Consider the following 18,316-nt stretch of genomic DNA (forward strand, 5'->3'; position numbering starts at 1 on the left):
CGCTCTGGGAGAATAGGCTGTACTGAGATGCACTTGCTCTGACTTAACTTCCAAAACTTTACTATCTAAAACTGCAAATAAATTCTGTTCAATCTTTCTGCATGCAACAGTTTGTTTCAGTTTAGAATTGTTCATTAAAATTGTCCCAACCAGCTCTTACCACTGGTCACTTTATAAAGTCTCATCTAGTGTCTTCACAAAACCCCTTTGGGTTCACATCAACATCATTTTGATATCAACAAAGTGTTTTCATCATAACAGTCAACTAGGACTCAGCAATCATTTATAGCACTTTTTGTCCCAAACCAGAGTAGGTCCCTCTAGACAAGTGCACTCCTTATCACTTAGTGATGATAGTCCAGAACATATCACTGCAGGCTCACCCGTAAATAAATGAGTCACATTCCGTCAACTTGTGTCCTGCTCTCCAGACTCAGTGGCACTGAAGCAGTTAGATCTACCTCTGTCTCTAGAATTTACATTTCCCTGGGGCAGGCTGCTGTGAAAAGCAATTCTTTCCCCTCGTGTCATGCAGTCTGCATGTTGTCTACTCACCACATTATATCTGCAGTTGTAGTTCATGACCTAAATTGCTACAGGTCAGGTTTGTTTTGCCTCTTCTAAAACAAATGCATACAGAAATCACTGAGGGTTTATATGCTGAAGACTAATGGCTTTTCTTTTGTAATATTTATTCCTTTGTGATATTGACCTCTTTTGAGATGTCTGTAAAATACTTTTCTACTCTCTTAAATAATAATACCCAGAGTATATACTAGAGCGATGATCAGCTTACAGTGGTTTTACTGTATTATTTTCAAACAGTGAGTAGAAATAGGTATCCAAAATGTAGTTGTGCAGAAAATTAAATAAGAAATAGTTTTAATTTATCAGAAGAATCCATAGATAATATAGGGATCAGAATGCATATCTATGATTCTGTTGAGCTCAGAACTTGTACAGAACAGTACAGTTGGCTCCATCATCAGGAAGTTTTTAAAATGACATAAACACTTGCAGAGAAAAATTTCTAACATGGTTAGCTCAGTTGCCTGAATGAATATCACCTTCTAGCAAGTGCTTTCTATTTTTCCATGTTAATTCTGTTGCCCATAACTGCATTGCTCAGGTTGAAATGGGCTGTGAAAATGAGGCCGATGTCTTCCCAAGGCTTTTTTACAGATTTGTAAAACTTCCTAACATTCTGCCAGCTCAGAGAAAATAGCCAGGTTAGCTTCTCAGGCACCCCTTGTTCATTAGCACGGAGCACTAGCAAATAGTTTTTGTGCAGCATCTGCTTGCCCTTCTTATCCATGTGCCCAGTGAAAGAAACACATTTCTTTATAAGGTAACTCTGCAGGTTTGGTGTTAGAGTGTTTTGAAGTACTGTACAAACGTATATTTAATTCACCTTCCCCTCCATGCACAAGTTGCGTTTCTTGATATCTTTACCCTTTTGTAGAGGACTGTATCCCAATATGATAAATAAGTTCAGTGTTATGACTGAAGAAGGGCTGAGGAAAACAGAAGCTGTGACATCTTCTCGAGGCCAAGCATACCTCCATCTATTGACATAAATGAATATATCTATTCTACTAAATTTACACCACCTTTGAATCATTTCTCAGTTTAGCTGAGAAACATCTTGAGAAACTTTTGTGCTCATTCTGAACTTCAGCTGTGTGAGCTTGACATGCTTTCTGTTCTGCAAGTAAGTAACCATAACATCTAAGTTCTCACATCAGCAAATAAAGATTGGATGTGTATCTAAAGAAGGTGCCTTATTTTAGTCAGAAGTCAAAGGAATTACTTTGTATATTACTGTCATCTGGCCTGTGTTATACAGAAGGCCAGACCAGAAACTTCAGCTCTAACATTTATGAATTGCTGTGTAAATTTGGTACCAATACTGAAACTGTCATTTTAAGAACCCACATTTTTTAGTAACCAAAATATCTATGCAAAGCATGGTAGCTTAACACTCTATAGATGAAAAATAAGGGTTTGACATATTTGCATTGTGGAAATAGTAAAAAACCTTTCCATCTCTGCTTCAAGTAATAGTTAAAAAATAGAAGTGAAGTTTTGCTAGTTTTCTGCACCATCATTATAGTGTTGAAATGTGTAATACTGAACATGATTGCCTCAAGGATCATTACCTAATTCTATGCAAGGTTATAGTAAGCTATGTGGTGTATTATACATACTCTAAGTTCTCATTGCATCTTCTTTGCATAGCTGTCCAACTCCAGGATGTGATGGTAGCGGTCATGTAACAGGAAATTATGCCTCACACCGCAGGTAAGAAACAACAGGAAGCCTAAAACAGGAAATAGAGCTACTTTTAGCTGTTGTCATCTTTGACTGATTTTTATACCAGCCATCACTTTATTCAAAAGTAATCTGCAGAAAACAGTCCATACAGAAATGTGACTGTTTTTGCTGGTTTTGTTATATTTGTGAAGGTCTGAACTCAATACACTGATACAGAGTTAAGCTACATATACTTCTCACTGTAGTTGCATTTCTGAGCTGAGACCTGCAGATAAGTTATTTAGTAAAGTTTGCATTTCCCTAAGTGCACAAGTACTCTCTGTACAAATGCTGTTGCATGCAATTTTAAATGAGGTTTCTGCATATCTCTCCATGAATGGCTTTGGAATTCACAGATCTGCTATCATAACCTTAGGATGTTATTTTCTTCAGAATAGTATACTGTCAGCCTAGAGGTTGAAACAATAATTTCGTGCTTTTCCTTTGGGAGCAGAATGGAAGTATTTTCTGCCTTTTACCAACCATGTGGTCCAGTTCCTCTACATGTTCTTCATGTATGAAATATAAGGGAAGGACACTGTGTACCACCGCCTCCCCATGCAAAGATTTATAGAGTCTTAGAAATCTTTGGCCTTAACCACATATTTTTCCCAGTAATTTAAGAACCACAGCCTTATATTGGCTGTTCCTCCTTTGCCAAGGGCAAATATTTGAGGGTATCTTTCTACCTGTTGTAAGTCAAATCATCTGGATGATGCTGTTTAGGAAAAAATGTTCTGTTTTAGTAAAGTATTTCACATCAGGGGTTGGTTTTTTTCAGTGTTTCTGGATGCCCATTAGCTGACAAGACATTAAAATCCCTTATGGCTGCTAATTCTCAGGAGCTCAAGTAAGTATTGATAATAACACAAATATTATTGTTTTTTACCTTCAATCAACATGTTCCCTATGTTGATGAAGTTGATATTGCTCTGAGCAATGTCAAACTTTTGTCCAAAAACTGAACTGATTTGGAAGCTTTTGAGTGAAATAAAGTTTACTTTTCTCCATTTGTCTTTCCTCTTGTCTTGTACCCCTTCATACTTGTGAAGTAACCAGGATCTGGGGGAAAAAAATTGTAAAAATTAGTAGAGATGAGGCTCTCCCAGTATTTCTAAATCAGAGAGAAATAGAAAATATCTAACACGTAAGACTGATCTGGCAAATAACTCTGTCTGATCCAGATAGAATAAATTAGAATTATTTAGTTAGAAATAAAACTAGTTAAAATAAATCTAAAAATGAGACTAGAATTCCTGCAAATCATTTTGTATTATTCACTACCCTATACTATGAGTTTAATGTCACTGAAGCAGACACCAAGTCATATGATTTTGTGCTGGCATAATTCTCACCATGAAATGTCACTTACAAAAGGACTGTGCAGGCTCTGCTATATAGACAGATGTATAGGGACATATGAATATTTCAAAAATCTGTAGTCAAGAGAGGCACTGGCAACCAGTCATCTAGTTATTGAATTGGCTTTGTCAATAAGGATGTGGGGAAGAGGAAAGGATAATTAGAGTTCTTTCATAGCTTTCCCTCTGCAACTTGTAAATTGGATCCCATAATAGATGGCTTGGAAAAACGAATGCATATAAAAAGGGGAGAATACCATGACTGTCCTTTCTGTCCTTTAGGTTCATCCCTAGTCCAGATAGAAGAAAACATAGTCTGATCATGGCACTATTATGTTGTTCTAATGGTACCAATTCCAGGAGGGACTATATTTAGTCTTGACTCAGTGTTTAGCTTCCCCAGATCAGATGTTAGTGGTCTTATTCCCTAGTCTGACAACTTGAAGTATAAACAAATTGCTGAACTGATGGTAGCTATGGAGTTGAACGTACAGGAGATGCAGCAAAATGGCAAAGAAAAGCTATTTATATAGGCAACTCTCCAAAGCAGTTCCCAAAGCCAGTAGGTATACTGGCACATTGGCACAATGCTTCAGTTTTTCCATCACTGATTCTCAAAGGTATTAAATTTAGGTTTAGTTTGTTTTAAAAACAGCAGAACAAGAAGCAAGGAACTGACTTGTGAAAATGCTGACAAATTTGAAATCATTTGCTGAGTCATATATATTTGTCCCTGCTTTTGCTGGCTTTCTGCCACACAAAGACACTCACACAAATATTTTGAATAGTTGCTCCTCATGCATCACCCCCCCCACCATATTCATGTGTGAATAAGGAAATTTGCATACCAATATGGTTATTTTTCTACTAAAGCTTCTAGAGTTTTGGTCATGCCATAAGGAAAGAGGAGCAACAGCATATGACTTAAATGACAAACTGCACACTGTACGCCATGTATAATAAGTGAGTTGTGAAAGACAAAGTCAAAGTTCATGGACATTTCACAGAAGAAATATGTTGCATAACGCACTTAGCATTTAATTTCAATTAACTAGAAAAAGAGCAAAAATCAAAATCTGTTCACAGACAATTCGTGAAAGGAAAAAGGGCTAAATAAAATTATTTTCCACAAATGTACTACCTTATTTTAGCTTCCTGCAAGCATAGTTCAGGTGAAATTTTGAATAAAACTCTGCTTTTGATAGATATTGGCTAAATGGAATCTTATGGCAAAACCTGAAATCATGCTTGCACTGGTATAGTATAGGAATATCAACAGTTAATTTTAGTATTGCTATGTGAGCAGAGGGCATAAATGCTCATAGAATCAGGCCAGGAAAGTACCCTTGTGTAGTTAGGCATGAATATGAAAAAGCTGTGTATTTTTTCCAAATGTTATTCATGTTTAATTTGCCAGAATCAAGATGTGATTTTGGCTTTAATGATGTAACGCTATGCCAGCAAAGATACAAGGCTTCCATGTGATCTACAGTTTGGAAATAAGGAAGATCTGTTCAGAAAGTGGGCCTTTGAGTCACATTCAAGAAAAATTTTATCTGAGGATTCTTGCTGCTCAGAGCAATCTACAGTGGTCAAATTAAAATGCACTACATTTGTTGATGAATCAGATTTTAAAGCTATAGTTCTGGCTGATTATCCTATTTCATCAAAGAGCTTGCTTATCAAGCATTAAAGAATTTTAAATGTGTACATTAGCGAGATATTTACTTACAGTTCAGAAATTTTACAGACCTGGTAGTCAGTTCTATCCTTAGACAAGTTGTAGCTGTGGTTAAATGTCAACTTTTGGAGATAATTCTAGTAGTTCTTCTATATAGATTCCATACAAAATGTTGATACTGATCCCTATTACATATACAGCATGACATATTTCAGGCAATGTTTTTATCAGATGACATTGTATGGGTTTGCCTTAACTACAGTTCATACCCAACTCTCACTGTGAGCTTTTGAGGGAGCAAAAGTACCAGAACTAAATGTTGATCTGTCTGAGTGTGGGACAAGACTGGGCACAATGTCATGTGGAGCAGGCAGCAAGGACATATGTGGCACTCTGCAACCCACACCTGTACCTTCACTGTCAGTGTGAGGCATGTTGTTCTGCCAAAATATTTTGTTCACAAAATGTCATCATGAAATGTTTTGACATTAACTAAGAAAAAGAAAAGAAAGTCACCCATTTCTTCATTTGAAATTATTTGCTGGATTCTACTTGAATCAGTGCATAAATTTGGTCATGTCCAAAAGAGTTCCAATTTTTGATATATTAATTGTTCGCAAAAAACTAGTTTTGAATATTCTGTGAAGAGATACACCTGCACACTCAGATGTGCTATTGCAATTATATTTGTAGGTGTTTTCCATGACAGCCTACCAATGACTAGAATAAATCATGCATCTCTTCAACTCAGGAAAGATCAAGTAACAACTGAGATCCTTAAAAGCATATATACAATGCAAGTTTCCTAAATGGTTCAGTACAAGAGTATTTGGCACAACTATTTTTGTAATTCTGATACTCTGTAAAAATCATAGCCTTCCAAAGTTCCTTAGGGTGCTTAGTATAAGAAGTTTGTGATGTATAACACAGAAACATAGAAAGGGCTGGCATAACTTCTAAAGGTAAATAAGTTTTGGTGCTGCTTTGTGTGACGAGGCATGTTTCTCTTCTCTGAAAAACATTCAAACTAAACCAAGCCAAATCACCTCACAAATGTACAATAGCCTTAAATATAAAATAATAATAATATTAAAAAATCTCTGAACTTCTGACATGGAAGGTGTTATCAGTAAGGTCACAGGAAGCACATTCTGCATGTATGGACAGCAAGGAAGGAGCCCACTGGTAAAAACACAGTAATAGGCAGGTTTGCTTCTATTTATTGTATGGATGTTTCTCTATTAAACATTCATACTTGAAAAGACTTGTTTGTTGCACATACACAGAGAAATCCCTTAACTATGAGACATAAGCATAATCCAATTGCCCAGCTGAATACCCAATTGAATCTCTAGTTAGAAAGAGATGGTCCTGTGGTGTGCTTTGAGTGCTAGAACATACAAATTACTAAATTCAAATTCTGGCTATCATCTCCTGATGCCCAAAAGTAAAACGGTTTCTCTGCTTCCATTTCCCCTTCTGTAAATACTGGCAAAGTGCTTATTTATATCTGTACCTGAAAACATCACAAGAATAACAAACAAACAGACACATAACAGTACATTTGCAAACAGATCTATATCAAGCTGCTTTTTTCCTTCTTTTGTAATGTTGATTCTGTACAAGGAAAAATGTTTAATGCAAACAGTGTTGTAAACTAATTAAATCTACACATCATAAGCAATATATTTCACATTCCTTCCTGAAACTGTGTTATATAAGAGAAAAAGCCAAACTGAAAAAATGAGTCTGCTCATTTAAAAATAAAACAACAAACAAATAACCTTCAAGAGCTAGTTATTCAGTAAAAGCACTGTTGTTCTTTCTTCCACCCTAAACAATACACAGAATGTAGATATTATTTACTGTGTATCTTTGAGGATATGTTTTGTAAACTCCCTGTATTATTCTGTAGGTGCCCAACACCTGGCTGTGATGGCTCTGGCCACGTGACAGGGAACTATGCATCCCACAGAAGGTAAGAAACATCCATCACATGGGGCTGCAGCACTCAGGGCTCAGCTAGCAGCAGCAGAAAGAGGTGGCTATTATTCTGTGTGCTTCTTTCAGCTTATCTGGTTGTCCTCGTGCCAGGAAAGGAGGTATCAAAGTGACCCCTACCAAGGAAGAAAAAGAAGACCCTGAACTTAAGTGAGTATAGGAGCAATGGTTCACCACCAGTGGAGGGGGGAAATAGCCTGTATGAGCTCAGGACTTGAGGGGTCTTAGAGAGGTGCCTGAATTAATCTGAACCATGTGAGAATAGTGACTAGAGCTGGGGCCAAACTAAATGTTTCTGCTTCTGGTGAAGTTGGTGGAGTCCATCACCTAGGAGACTGAACAGTGAGGAAACATTGCTATATCTGCTTGCATTCGTCCAATTATTTTAAACAGTGTTATAAAAGTGCAACTTGGTTGAAAAACTTGGCAAAATGAAAGAAAATTATTAATGCTTGTAGTGAGACATGGCAGCTAATTAAATCAGAGTGACACCTTCAAAATATGTCCCAGAGAACTTAAATATATGTATCTTTCATGTTTTCTCTATGTATAAATTAAAATCTCACTTAAAGTGAGAACTGGAAAATCAGCAGAGATTTTACTACATCCCTGCTTGAATGCACACTCCATTAAAATCTGTAAATGATAACTGCCAGAATACAGATATGAAGACTTAGCTGCATGCAATGTTGTCCTTAATACTTGCAAATGATATATGAGAAGCTCCATAACACTGACAGAGCAGCACAAAAAATCCCAAACCTTTCTTTGCAAATATTTGCATGGATTTGCACATAAGTTTTCCAGGTACAGGAACTCACACTCTGCTTAATACCAGAAACTTAGAGAGAGAGAGAAGAGAATGCTGAGTTTCCATAACTTGAAGAAGTGTGATTTATTGCCTGTGATAGAATTTCAATTTTCTTTTCTGGTAAAATTCTATCTGAATTAATATTTTAGCTTCTTAGTCTCTACAACTGTGTTTTAAGTTGCCTTATCCTAAGAGCAGCTGAACCCCCATAACTCAGCTTGACAAGAATTGGATGCTAGGTACAGTGTGCCACTAGGGACCAAGTCTTAATTCATTAATGCAAAGTAGCGCAAGCAGCTGGAATTATTTTCTCAGACTTTCTTGATGCTTTCTTTGCCTGCTCTTTCCAGTGAAAACTGGGATTCTTTTGCTGTGTTTCTGTAGATGTCCAGTGATAGGCTGTGATGGCCAAGGTCACATATCAGGTAAATACACTTCTCATCGCACTGCTTCTGGTTGTCCTTTGGCTGCCAAGAGACAGAAGGAGAGTCCCGTCAATGGGTCTTCACTATCCTGGAAACTGAACAAACAAGAGCTGCCACACTGTCCTTTGCCAGGCTGCAACGGGCTGGGTCATGTTAATAATGTTTTTGTCACCCACAGAAGGTATAACTTTGTGTTTTCTCTTTTCATTTTTCTTTAATGTTCCCCTGTTGAATTGGCAACATGTAAGGTTAGAGTCAGAATAAACTGTGCTGAAGACTTTTAAGTACTGACATAATTTACATTGAAGCTAAAGTAATACAGAACAGAATTAGTTTGAGAGACTTGGAATAATCTTTTATGGTTTCTTCTATGTTCTCATTGAGACATGATTTTCCAAGGTCTTCAGATTAACACAGTTCCTATACAGTTTAAAATGAAATGGAGTTGTTTCCTAGGGAAATATGGAGTTGCATCTGCAGAACTTTTAAAGAAAATGGAAATACCATTGAAATGTCACCAGAAAGGTTTTAGCAAGAGACACTTATTTCATCTTTCTACCAGTGGAAAAGTTGTTTTCATAGACTTTGTATTTAAATGGCCAGAGTCACACAGACACAAGAAAAAAAGCATGCACAACTCATATGGATTAAAGAAGTCTAAAGTCATAACAACCTTACAAAGAAAATTATCCTTACAAAGAAAGAAACACACATATAACCAACAACAATAAAACCCATGATTTTTTCTATCACTGTGAAAATGTTAGCACAATCTGACCACATTCAATCAATATTGCCTGAAGAATCTGGCTATAATATCTGAATTAATATCTTAAAAAGTTTAGTCTTCTGTCTTTAACAGGAATTGAGTCTACATTCTTTAACTCCTTTGCTTTCTTCCTAACACTATGAACCAACTTCTCCAATACAAGAATGTCCAAGGTGACTTAAACAAATTCTGTCAGAGTCCAGTGTTATTGTAATTTTATGATCTACATCCCATGTTAAAGACTCTACATTAGGACACTACTGTAAATTGGGGCTAATTAAGCAAATAGCAAAAATAGTATGCTACCTGTTACCTGTTTGCAACACATAATACAGACGATTCCTGTCCTACATAAGGCTGAATAACACTCAAGATCATGTTAGTTAAAATGAAGTAGTAAATATAGCTTTTCGATATGATATGTTTTTGTAGGACTTTTGAAACCTAAGAAGTAACTCATGGCTTTGACACATGCTTCCAGACAGCTATGTGCTCTGGGCATTGATAATAAGCAGCAACTCAGAACTAGAGAAGTAGCATCTTTCCTGTAGAGCTTTTAGCTAAGCCAACAAAAGTTTGCTTATCTTTTTTTTTTTCTCCACGTGGAAATGCCATGTCTGTTAGGTTTTTGTTTTTAACTTTTACACACGCACACAAAAATCGAACGTTTTGCTGTGGAACAAAATTTTCCTTCACTCCTTACTTGACTACATCTGAATACAAATCCTTCTGCCAGTTCTACAGCATATGGGTACTTTTTCTTTGTTATTTATAAATATAGTATTAAGACAGTGCAATTCATCTTAGCCCTTTAGTGGGCTATAAAAATTGCCTCAGATAATTACCAGCTGATGAAATTGTAAGCTTTGAAATAGCAAAATGTAATTTAGTGTGAACAGTGGTTAAAAAGCAAACTGACTATATAATAGGACCATTCAAAAAAGCTATTACAGCCTATAGGCTATATCCGGAGTTATTATTGTATTGATCATTATTATGTATCAACAAAATGATGCAATAATTGTGCACCATGGAAATCTTCCCATTAACTAATTTTTTTTTAGGATAGTAAACTTGCCATCTTAAAAGACCGTACTGCCCATCTCCTCTGTAGCACAATCCCTCAATAAAAACAATTTATAAGTGTTAGAACTTCAAGAATTCTGTAAACACATCTTCACATAACTTAACAGTAGCTGCCACTGCTATTTTGATTATTCTGAAATATGCTTAAGAGTTGTTTACTTATAGGCTGAGATTTCTGTGCCAATTTTCAAGCTGGAATATACAGTTAAATGGCTCTTTATGAGTTATGTCATTCCCTGAAGCTAAGCTATAATGGAGATACTGATGTGACCTTAGGTACAGAGGTCTGTCCAAGTGCATGATAATATTGCCTGAAAGGATTGTTGCCATTTTCAAGTGGGTGCTAATGTTTTTTTCCCTATCTGTTTCAGCCTGTCTGGTTGTCCTCTGAATGCACAAACCATAAAAAAGGGCAAAATTTCGGAAGAATTAATGACTATCAAGCTTAAAGCAAGTGGCGGTAAGGAGATTTGTAAAAGATGATGACATTTATTTAGATAGAAGGGCCCTGACTCCCATTTATGCTTATGCCCCTTTATGCCATTCTGGCATTAATTCTCACTCCTTTCAGTTGTCTCTAGCAATAAAAAAACTTGGATAACAAAACTCTTTGCATGAGAGATTATAAAATTATTCTCATGTACATCATAACTCAGTATTAAGGGTATGCTTTTGTCTAAAAGCATTACTTTTTTATTTGGATATGCTTTCAATACTGTTTTTATTAGTAAATTATTAGTTGCATATCAGAAAGACTTAGCTATCTGATGACTAAGATAAGAAGGAATAAAAATTGTGGGCAGAAATTGACTCCTCTCCTTAACTAGAATATTACATGGTTTAGTATCTGCACAGTGCTTGAGCAATTTTGCTAACCCAAGTGCAATGCAAAAATTACCAAACAGTTACAGGGGGAAATATGTAGGAGTCTCCTTTCTTATAAAACATGCTTTAGAAAGTTGGGCTTCGAGCTAGGATTCAGGAAACTTAGTCCTTAATCCCCAACTGCTGAGAAAAACGACTGTATTCTTGCTTGCAGACTTCCCAAGCTGGCTCTCCAGTAGGTTCAGTTCAGGGTTCTGCATTTTAAAACAGTTTCTACAACAGTGGCACAAATCTCCAGGCAGAGTTGGTCCCAGAGTGATACTTGTCAGAAAGAGAGACACGTATTGCCAGCAGCTGTAACTGCTCAGTATTTTTCAGGACAAGGCTTTCATTAAAGAACTGAAGTTTTTTTTCTTTGCTACCTAACTTGTGGGGATGCAAATGTCTGCCTTCCTTTCTTTCTTTCTGTAATGCTTGTTAGCTTTCTGACATTTTCCCTTTTGCTGTTATTTAAATTTCACTATTTATCAGATGTAACTAAGGCTGTGCTTGTTGAAGTTACTCTACTCAGAGGTTTGTCCCCAAAGAAATTCTTGTAAACTCAGAAGCAGGTACAGATATGCCTGCTAAAGTCAGCAATTATACTAGAGAAGATGTTACTCTCAGGTGTTCCCTGAAAAAGAAGTGCTATTGTTACATTTCTTTTAAAAGGAAAAAAAAAAACCCACACACAAACACTGTAAATATCCCCTCATGTTATAAGACAAACTTTCCTCTTTCTGGGCAAATTTTTTTTCTGCACCTTTCAGCTTGTAGTTGCATGATGCAACGAAAAAAATAAAGGAATTGTGAAACACAGGGACTAAGATAGCTCCTTCTATGTTTCAGCTTATATGCATGTTTTATAGGAAAAGATTTTGACAGGAAAAACAAAGAGACAATATAAGGATCAATCATTTGATGAAAAACTTATTATCTTCCTCTTGTTCAGTAAAAGGTAATGCAGCCTGTTACTCATACATCCATTTAGATGTGGACACTTTAAATCTGATATTGTTATTTTCAACTATTTACAGGTATTGAAAGTGATGAAGAAATAAGACACTTGGATGAGGAAATAAAAGAACTGAATGAATCCAATCTTAAAATTGAAGCTGACATGATGAAACTTCAAACCCAGGTATGACATCAGTGTGAAGGTTTTACTTTTTCTTATGCTATGTTTAAGCATGATAAATAAATTAAATGCTATGTAAATGCCATGTTTAAACACAGCTAGTATCCTGTGCAGTTTTTTCCCGTCACTTTGTGGCACTTATAAGTACCAAAATCCTACATGCTTTTTTGTCAAGCTCTTGTTTGTTTTCTGTAAATAAGCAGCAGGTTCCCAGGTATTGTCTTAAAGATCTGGTGAATGACAAATTCAGGGCAGTTTGGATCTAATCTTGCCAGGCAGGAAAAATATATATTTACCAAACAAAACATTAATTTTCCTTTGTTGATCAAAGGTTTGTTTACCAAACCATGCAGACTTCATTTTCTAGGAAAGATATTACCTGTTACTAGCACACTCCAACTCTTGATAGGAGTTGACTTTGTTCTTAAGTGTACCTAAGAAAATCTCCCTAGTTTAGTTCACCCACAGTCAATTATTCAAATAGTTTGAATTTTGCCTCCAGGCAACACCTGGTAAGGAATGTCTGCTTTTTGCTAATTTGTGTAGGGGAGGAGTTTGATGGGAACTATGGAAAAGAGTCATTCTCTTTCATTATTTTGTATACTGGAGAGATTAAATCGGCTTTAAGATGCTAATAGGGGCTCTATGGGGTGAGCTGTATAGGTTCATCCCTACAGAGGCTTCTACATGCTTCTGCAAGTTCACATGGACACACTGGGTAAAAGCAAGAGCAGAAGCTTGCTCAGTATTTTAGGAATAAGAGCCTAAGAAAAAAGTTCCTAAATGATATCTGGAAACTGAATATAAATCTAAACTGATCTATAATAAACTGAATGTAACGATACCCCTCTGTAAATGTACCACATTGGAGTGCATAGCACTGGTTCATGCTGATTTTGTAATAACCACAGTGAGTATGCTCTAAATAAGGGAGAATTCTATGCCACCTGTGCTGGAGCTAAATGATCTGCCTTCACACTGGAAAGGTTGTGGGGATATCCAACCCAAATTGCACTGCAGGGGGGCTGTGCTCTTTGCCTCAGGATACTTATTTCAGCTCTCTCTGGTGATCACTGTGCTGTTTGCACAGAAATTGCCCAATTTATGTAGTCAGATTTCTTCTCCTCGGAGCTGCTCTCCGGTGAAGGCAGTCTGACCAGCAAAGCCTGAACTGAATTACAGCAGAAGCAATACATCGCCTACCTTCTTTAAATCTATCCCAGCTAGGTGTTAGGCTGCTAGGAACACCCTCCAGACAAGAGGTTGTAGTGGATGGCAGGTAGACAAAAAGAAGTTTCTCACCCTGGGGAGTTTTTCTGTGTGCCTGTGCATGAGAAAAGTAAGTAAAGTGGCCACAGCAAGAGACAATTAAGTAGTGCAAAGGTGTGCATACTAATAAGGATAGGGTGGGCTGTGGCCGTAGTGCTCTGTGCCTTGCAGAGCTGTGGCCAAGCACAGGGGTGACAGCCTTTGTTTCTGCCCTGCCCTGCTGCTTGTTCCTGGGGCAAGGAGCAGGGCAGCAGGAAACCAGGCCCTGCCATTGCTGCCTCTGTTTTTTCAGCATTGCTTGAGATTTATAAACCTTCAGAGATTAGTATATTTCATAGCTCTCACACTAAAAAGATACATTTTTTCCTACCCGAGATACTTTTTCCCGCTCTTTCCAAAATTCTCAATTCCATTCTGTTGGTCAGAGATCATCTTTGCAATGATCACTCTGCACTCAACTTGCCAGTTTCCTTTCCACTCTATTTTTCTCTTGTTTCCAGTGTCAGCCCTGCTGCTAATCCCAGACAGCTCACAGCTCACCCAGGAGCAGGGCAGAAAGTAGTATAACAGCTAATACCCATGCCGGGATGATATAAGAGCAGGACAGCAATGTAAACGGCAACCTCCTTTCTCCTTCCCTCCACCAGCCCTGCAGCCATGCTCTCCATCCCAGCTACACACTGACATTCTCTCCTGAGCTCAATTCCCTCCTCCTGCCTTGGGGCATCCTCTGGTGCCTCACTGCCACAAGATTTCTCCACAAATCAGCAACAAAGTTCATCAGTTTAGTGCAAATACATCCTCTTCCTTGTTCTGAATATTCTGTGTAGAATTTGTATCTCTCTTAGAGAAACCCATAGCTGAGTTTCAGATCCATCATGGTCCCTCTCACAGTAGGTAGCCTGACTGACATTTTGGGTTCAAACTGCAGTTAGAGTGCTGCAAAGGGTCTGTCTGTCTGTGTGTTTGTGCCTGCCTGTCTTTTAGATCACATCTATGGAGACCAATTTGAAAACAATAGAAGAAGAGAACAAACTCATAGAGCAGAACAACGAGAGCCTGTTGAAGGAGTTAGCTGGCTTAAGCCAAGCCCTTATCTCCAGTCTCGCTGACATTCAGCTTCCACAGATGGTAAGAGCACAGCCAGCATCTTCGTACCTTCTTTGAGACTGTCTTGCCAGCACTTGGAGCAGATGAGCAACTCAGGGACCAGCAGGAGCACTGAAGCTGCATTAGCAGAGAGCTCTTTTAGCCTGATTTACTTTGCAGAGATGCTGGATCATGAAATCTGTGTGATAGCAGGCACAGTTGCTTCCAGGACTGAGCGAGCCATGGTATCTCTGCCCAGTGCCACACTGTGCAGGGCAGGCTTTTCCTTCATCCCTCCCTATCTGAACATCTACCCTGGGAAAACAGTGAAAACTTCAAAGACAGAATCCTTATTTGCTCCGCTCCCAGATCAAAACTTTAACTATTTCAAATAGGTGATTTTTCCAGACCCAGGAAAGCTCTGCCTTCTCAAAAACTTTACATCTTACTCAGAAACACAGGCCAAATTCACAGAGGTACTTGGGTTTCCAGTCCCCATTCCAAATGTCAAGAGTGCCATTTGTGAGACTAAGTATGGACAGTTAGGGGGAATGTAAGCCACAATCCCAGAGCCAAATAAGCCACAATAAAAAATCAAGTTACACTAATCACAATATCTCCAACTACTTTTCTTGCTTGGAGAGCATGTGAATCCCCCAGCACATGCAACTCCTGTCATTTCCACAACCCCTCCATTAATTTGGATGGCTGCCCTGTTCATGACTTCTCCCCAGTTGCCATATCACTCATTTTCCATGCTTTGGGGCTGGGTGTTTGGGATTTTTTTGGCCTTAATTTCTCTCCTACAATTATAATCTGTTTTGTCTTCATTTAGGGGCCAATCAGTGAGCAGAATTTCGAAGCATATGTAAATACACTCACAGACATGTACAGCAATCTGGAACGGGACTATTCCCCCGAATGCAAAGCTCTGCTGGAAAGTATCAAACAGGCAGTGAAGGGCATCCATGTGTAGGATGTGAAAGCTGCTGGGCAACAGAAATTACTTAACAGCAGTAAACTCCAGATGGATCTGTTAGGAGTTCATGTACTGCTAAGGGGTGTAGGTTGCCATGCTGCATTTACAATTGCAACATTGCACTAATTTTTTCCCAGCTGACATAAAAAAACAAAACAAAACCACAACAGACTATTTGTATTAACAGCAATGCACTCTGTTAGTATATTGTATTTATTTCAGTACAATTCCTTTTTTTTTCTTCTTTTGCACTCAGTTTTTGTAAAGTGAATGTAAAAAGTGTGTGCGACTATTTTTTATATTTTTTATTTATTTCTAATCAAAGAGTTGGTTTTTTTATCTTTTAACAGCATTTTTGCGGCCTGTCATATTTTTACAAATGTGTTTATTAATTTATTTTCCAATGGGATTTTAAATAGACTGAAAGTTATACTGTAAATTAAATAACTTGCTGGGTTTGTACAGGAAGAAAAAAAAACCTATGAAAGTAACAAAGGACTGAACCGTGGTTCTAGTTTTATTTTCCTCACATCCTGCTTTTTTATAATGGCTTTGTATCAGAAATGGGTTTGCAGTAACATGAGATGTGAAGATGCACGGAATGAGAAGATAAATGGTGCCCACTAGTGGGGAACTTGGGCTCTTAAAAGCACAGTATGCTGGAAAACAGTGTGTTAAAGAATACGTTAGCAATAATGAAATATAGCAATCAGCAAAGCACTTGACTTGGCTGCGTGATTTAGCCTATGCGAATGATTATTTAAAATGTTTCAAGAGAACTTCAGATTTATTTTACCACTGCAGTTTTTGTTCAGAGTTAGCTCATGGAGAGAAGTGACAGTTATCTCTAAACAAGAAGGGTAATTTGATAGGACTGGTACTTTTTTAGTACGAGACGTTGAGGTTTTAACCAAGTGACCAGTATTGCTATGGATTTGGATTTGAAAAATGCAAACACATCCCAAGCTGAAGGCTTTTTACATAACGAAACGAACACATCTCCCCTGAAATGGCATTTAATACTGGTTTGAACTTAACGGCAGCTGAGAAGGCAGCGGTCTGGATGGGAATAATACCCCTCCAGCACAACGGTGGTTGCTTGTCTCTTCGAATGACCAGTAGCAACACCGTGACTGGTTTCTCCCATCCTTCTTCACTAAGACTAGGCTGATACTGAATTTGTTACCAGTCTTTCGGTAGGGTACCAAGTGCTATAGAGCATACAGATAGGTGGAGGTGTGGACAGATGAGCACTTGCACAGAGGCGCTGGCGTGCGCCTCGGTATCTGGTTAGCCTGGCTGTGGAACTTCTGAATCCGTCAGAAACTAGCGGTTGCTATAACAGAGGCAATGTCTATTTCAGGGATTGTAAGTAATTAAGCATTGTTTCAAAAGTTTTTTTTATATTTATTTTTTTTAAGAAAAAGGTATAAACAACCAGCTAAACTGCCTTTTTTGTATGCACACACACCTCATGTGCATATGTGCCTCAGTGTAAATGTATACATGGATCTAGCGTGTGTGTTTAATTTTTCCGTGCTATAATGAAAGTGTTTATTTTTATTAGCCGCATTTATATTTAGATTGAATATGATGGCATTCACAGGCTTGACATATACAATTATATTATTACTGTTCCTGCACAAAAGTACTGTTCAGAAGTGATTCAACTCTCATGCACTGTGGTCACTGTTCTGCATTAGGTGGGGCTTGCTTTTTGTTGGGGGGTTGATTCAACTCTCTGACCTTAGTTTAGACAGGGGAAAATGTATGTTCTTAGGGGCTGTGTTTATTTTTAAATCGATTTTTCAAAAGCTACCATATGTGCTGTCTAATATAAATAGGAAAACACCAAACAAAAATTTGCTATTAAAGTTATTGTTCTTGCTAAAAACACAAAAAGCGAACATTTGTTATACTTGTTAAATGCATACAAAATGAGTTCACTCATTACAAAGACTAAAATTTAATTTACTAAATATTTTAACAAATTTGTTATATATTTTATTTAAGTAAAAAGAAAATCTCTTACTGACCTATGTATTTATTACTATGATTTATTATGGCTTCAGGTTAATTTAACTGTGTTTGGTTGTTTGCTCAGGATGTTCTGTGAAGTATGTTTGTATTTATTTGCCTCCCTTGTACTTGATGTGTTTTGTAACGTGCACTGGTTTTTTTTCTTTCTGTTTTTCTTTATTTTTTTGTGTTTAAACGCATTGATGAGCTATACTGTAAATTAGACCTTTTGTAAAGAGCAATGATGTATGCATTTTTTAATTTGGAGTAGTTTGTATACTGTTTCTTCATACAATTAATATTTCTTACATCAAAACAAAATTGTGTTCTGTGCTGTACATTTGGTGTATGGTAGGAAATAAAATTGATAATGAAATATTGCAGCAAGTTTGTTGGGTCTTTTAGCCTCTAGATGCCAACTTCTATTACACTTTCTTAACTGCACCTGGCACTATACAATGTGTCAGATGTTTCATTTGCTTTGTGTACAAAATGCATCATCCCTGTAAGT

The 18,316-nt window shown here is 37.4% G+C and overlaps 1 protein-coding gene across 1 annotated transcript in view; it reads left to right on the forward strand.

Annotated features, from left to right (window-relative positions):
- Positions 1 to 15,856, forward strand: part of ST18 (suppression of tumorigenicity 18, zinc finger) — a gene marked incomplete at its 5' end in the record, with an annotated part of 49,624 nt that extends 33,768 nt beyond the window's left edge. The window contains 9 exons of the mRNA XM_009070450.1: positions 2,239 to 2,301; positions 3,095 to 3,163; positions 7,271 to 7,333; positions 7,426 to 7,506; positions 8,552 to 8,773; positions 10,819 to 10,907; positions 12,349 to 12,452; positions 14,706 to 14,849; positions 15,643 to 15,856. Coding sequence (XP_009068698.1) covers positions 2,239 to 2,301; positions 3,095 to 3,163; positions 7,271 to 7,333; positions 7,426 to 7,506; positions 8,552 to 8,773; positions 10,819 to 10,907; positions 12,349 to 12,452; positions 14,706 to 14,849; positions 15,643 to 15,783 — 976 coding nt within the window. The remainder of the gene's footprint in view (positions 1 to 2,238; positions 2,302 to 3,094; positions 3,164 to 7,270; positions 7,334 to 7,425; positions 7,507 to 8,551; positions 8,774 to 10,818; positions 10,908 to 12,348; positions 12,453 to 14,705; positions 14,850 to 15,642) is intronic.
- Between the last annotated feature and the right edge of the window lie 2,460 nt (positions 15,857 to 18,316).

This window comes from Acanthisitta chloris, unplaced genomic scaffold (assembly GCF_000695815.1).
Source record: "Acanthisitta chloris isolate BGI_N310 unplaced genomic scaffold, ASM69581v1 scaffold5332, whole genome shotgun sequence".
Taxonomy (NCBI): Eukaryota; Metazoa; Chordata; class Aves; order Passeriformes; family Acanthisittidae; genus Acanthisitta; species Acanthisitta chloris.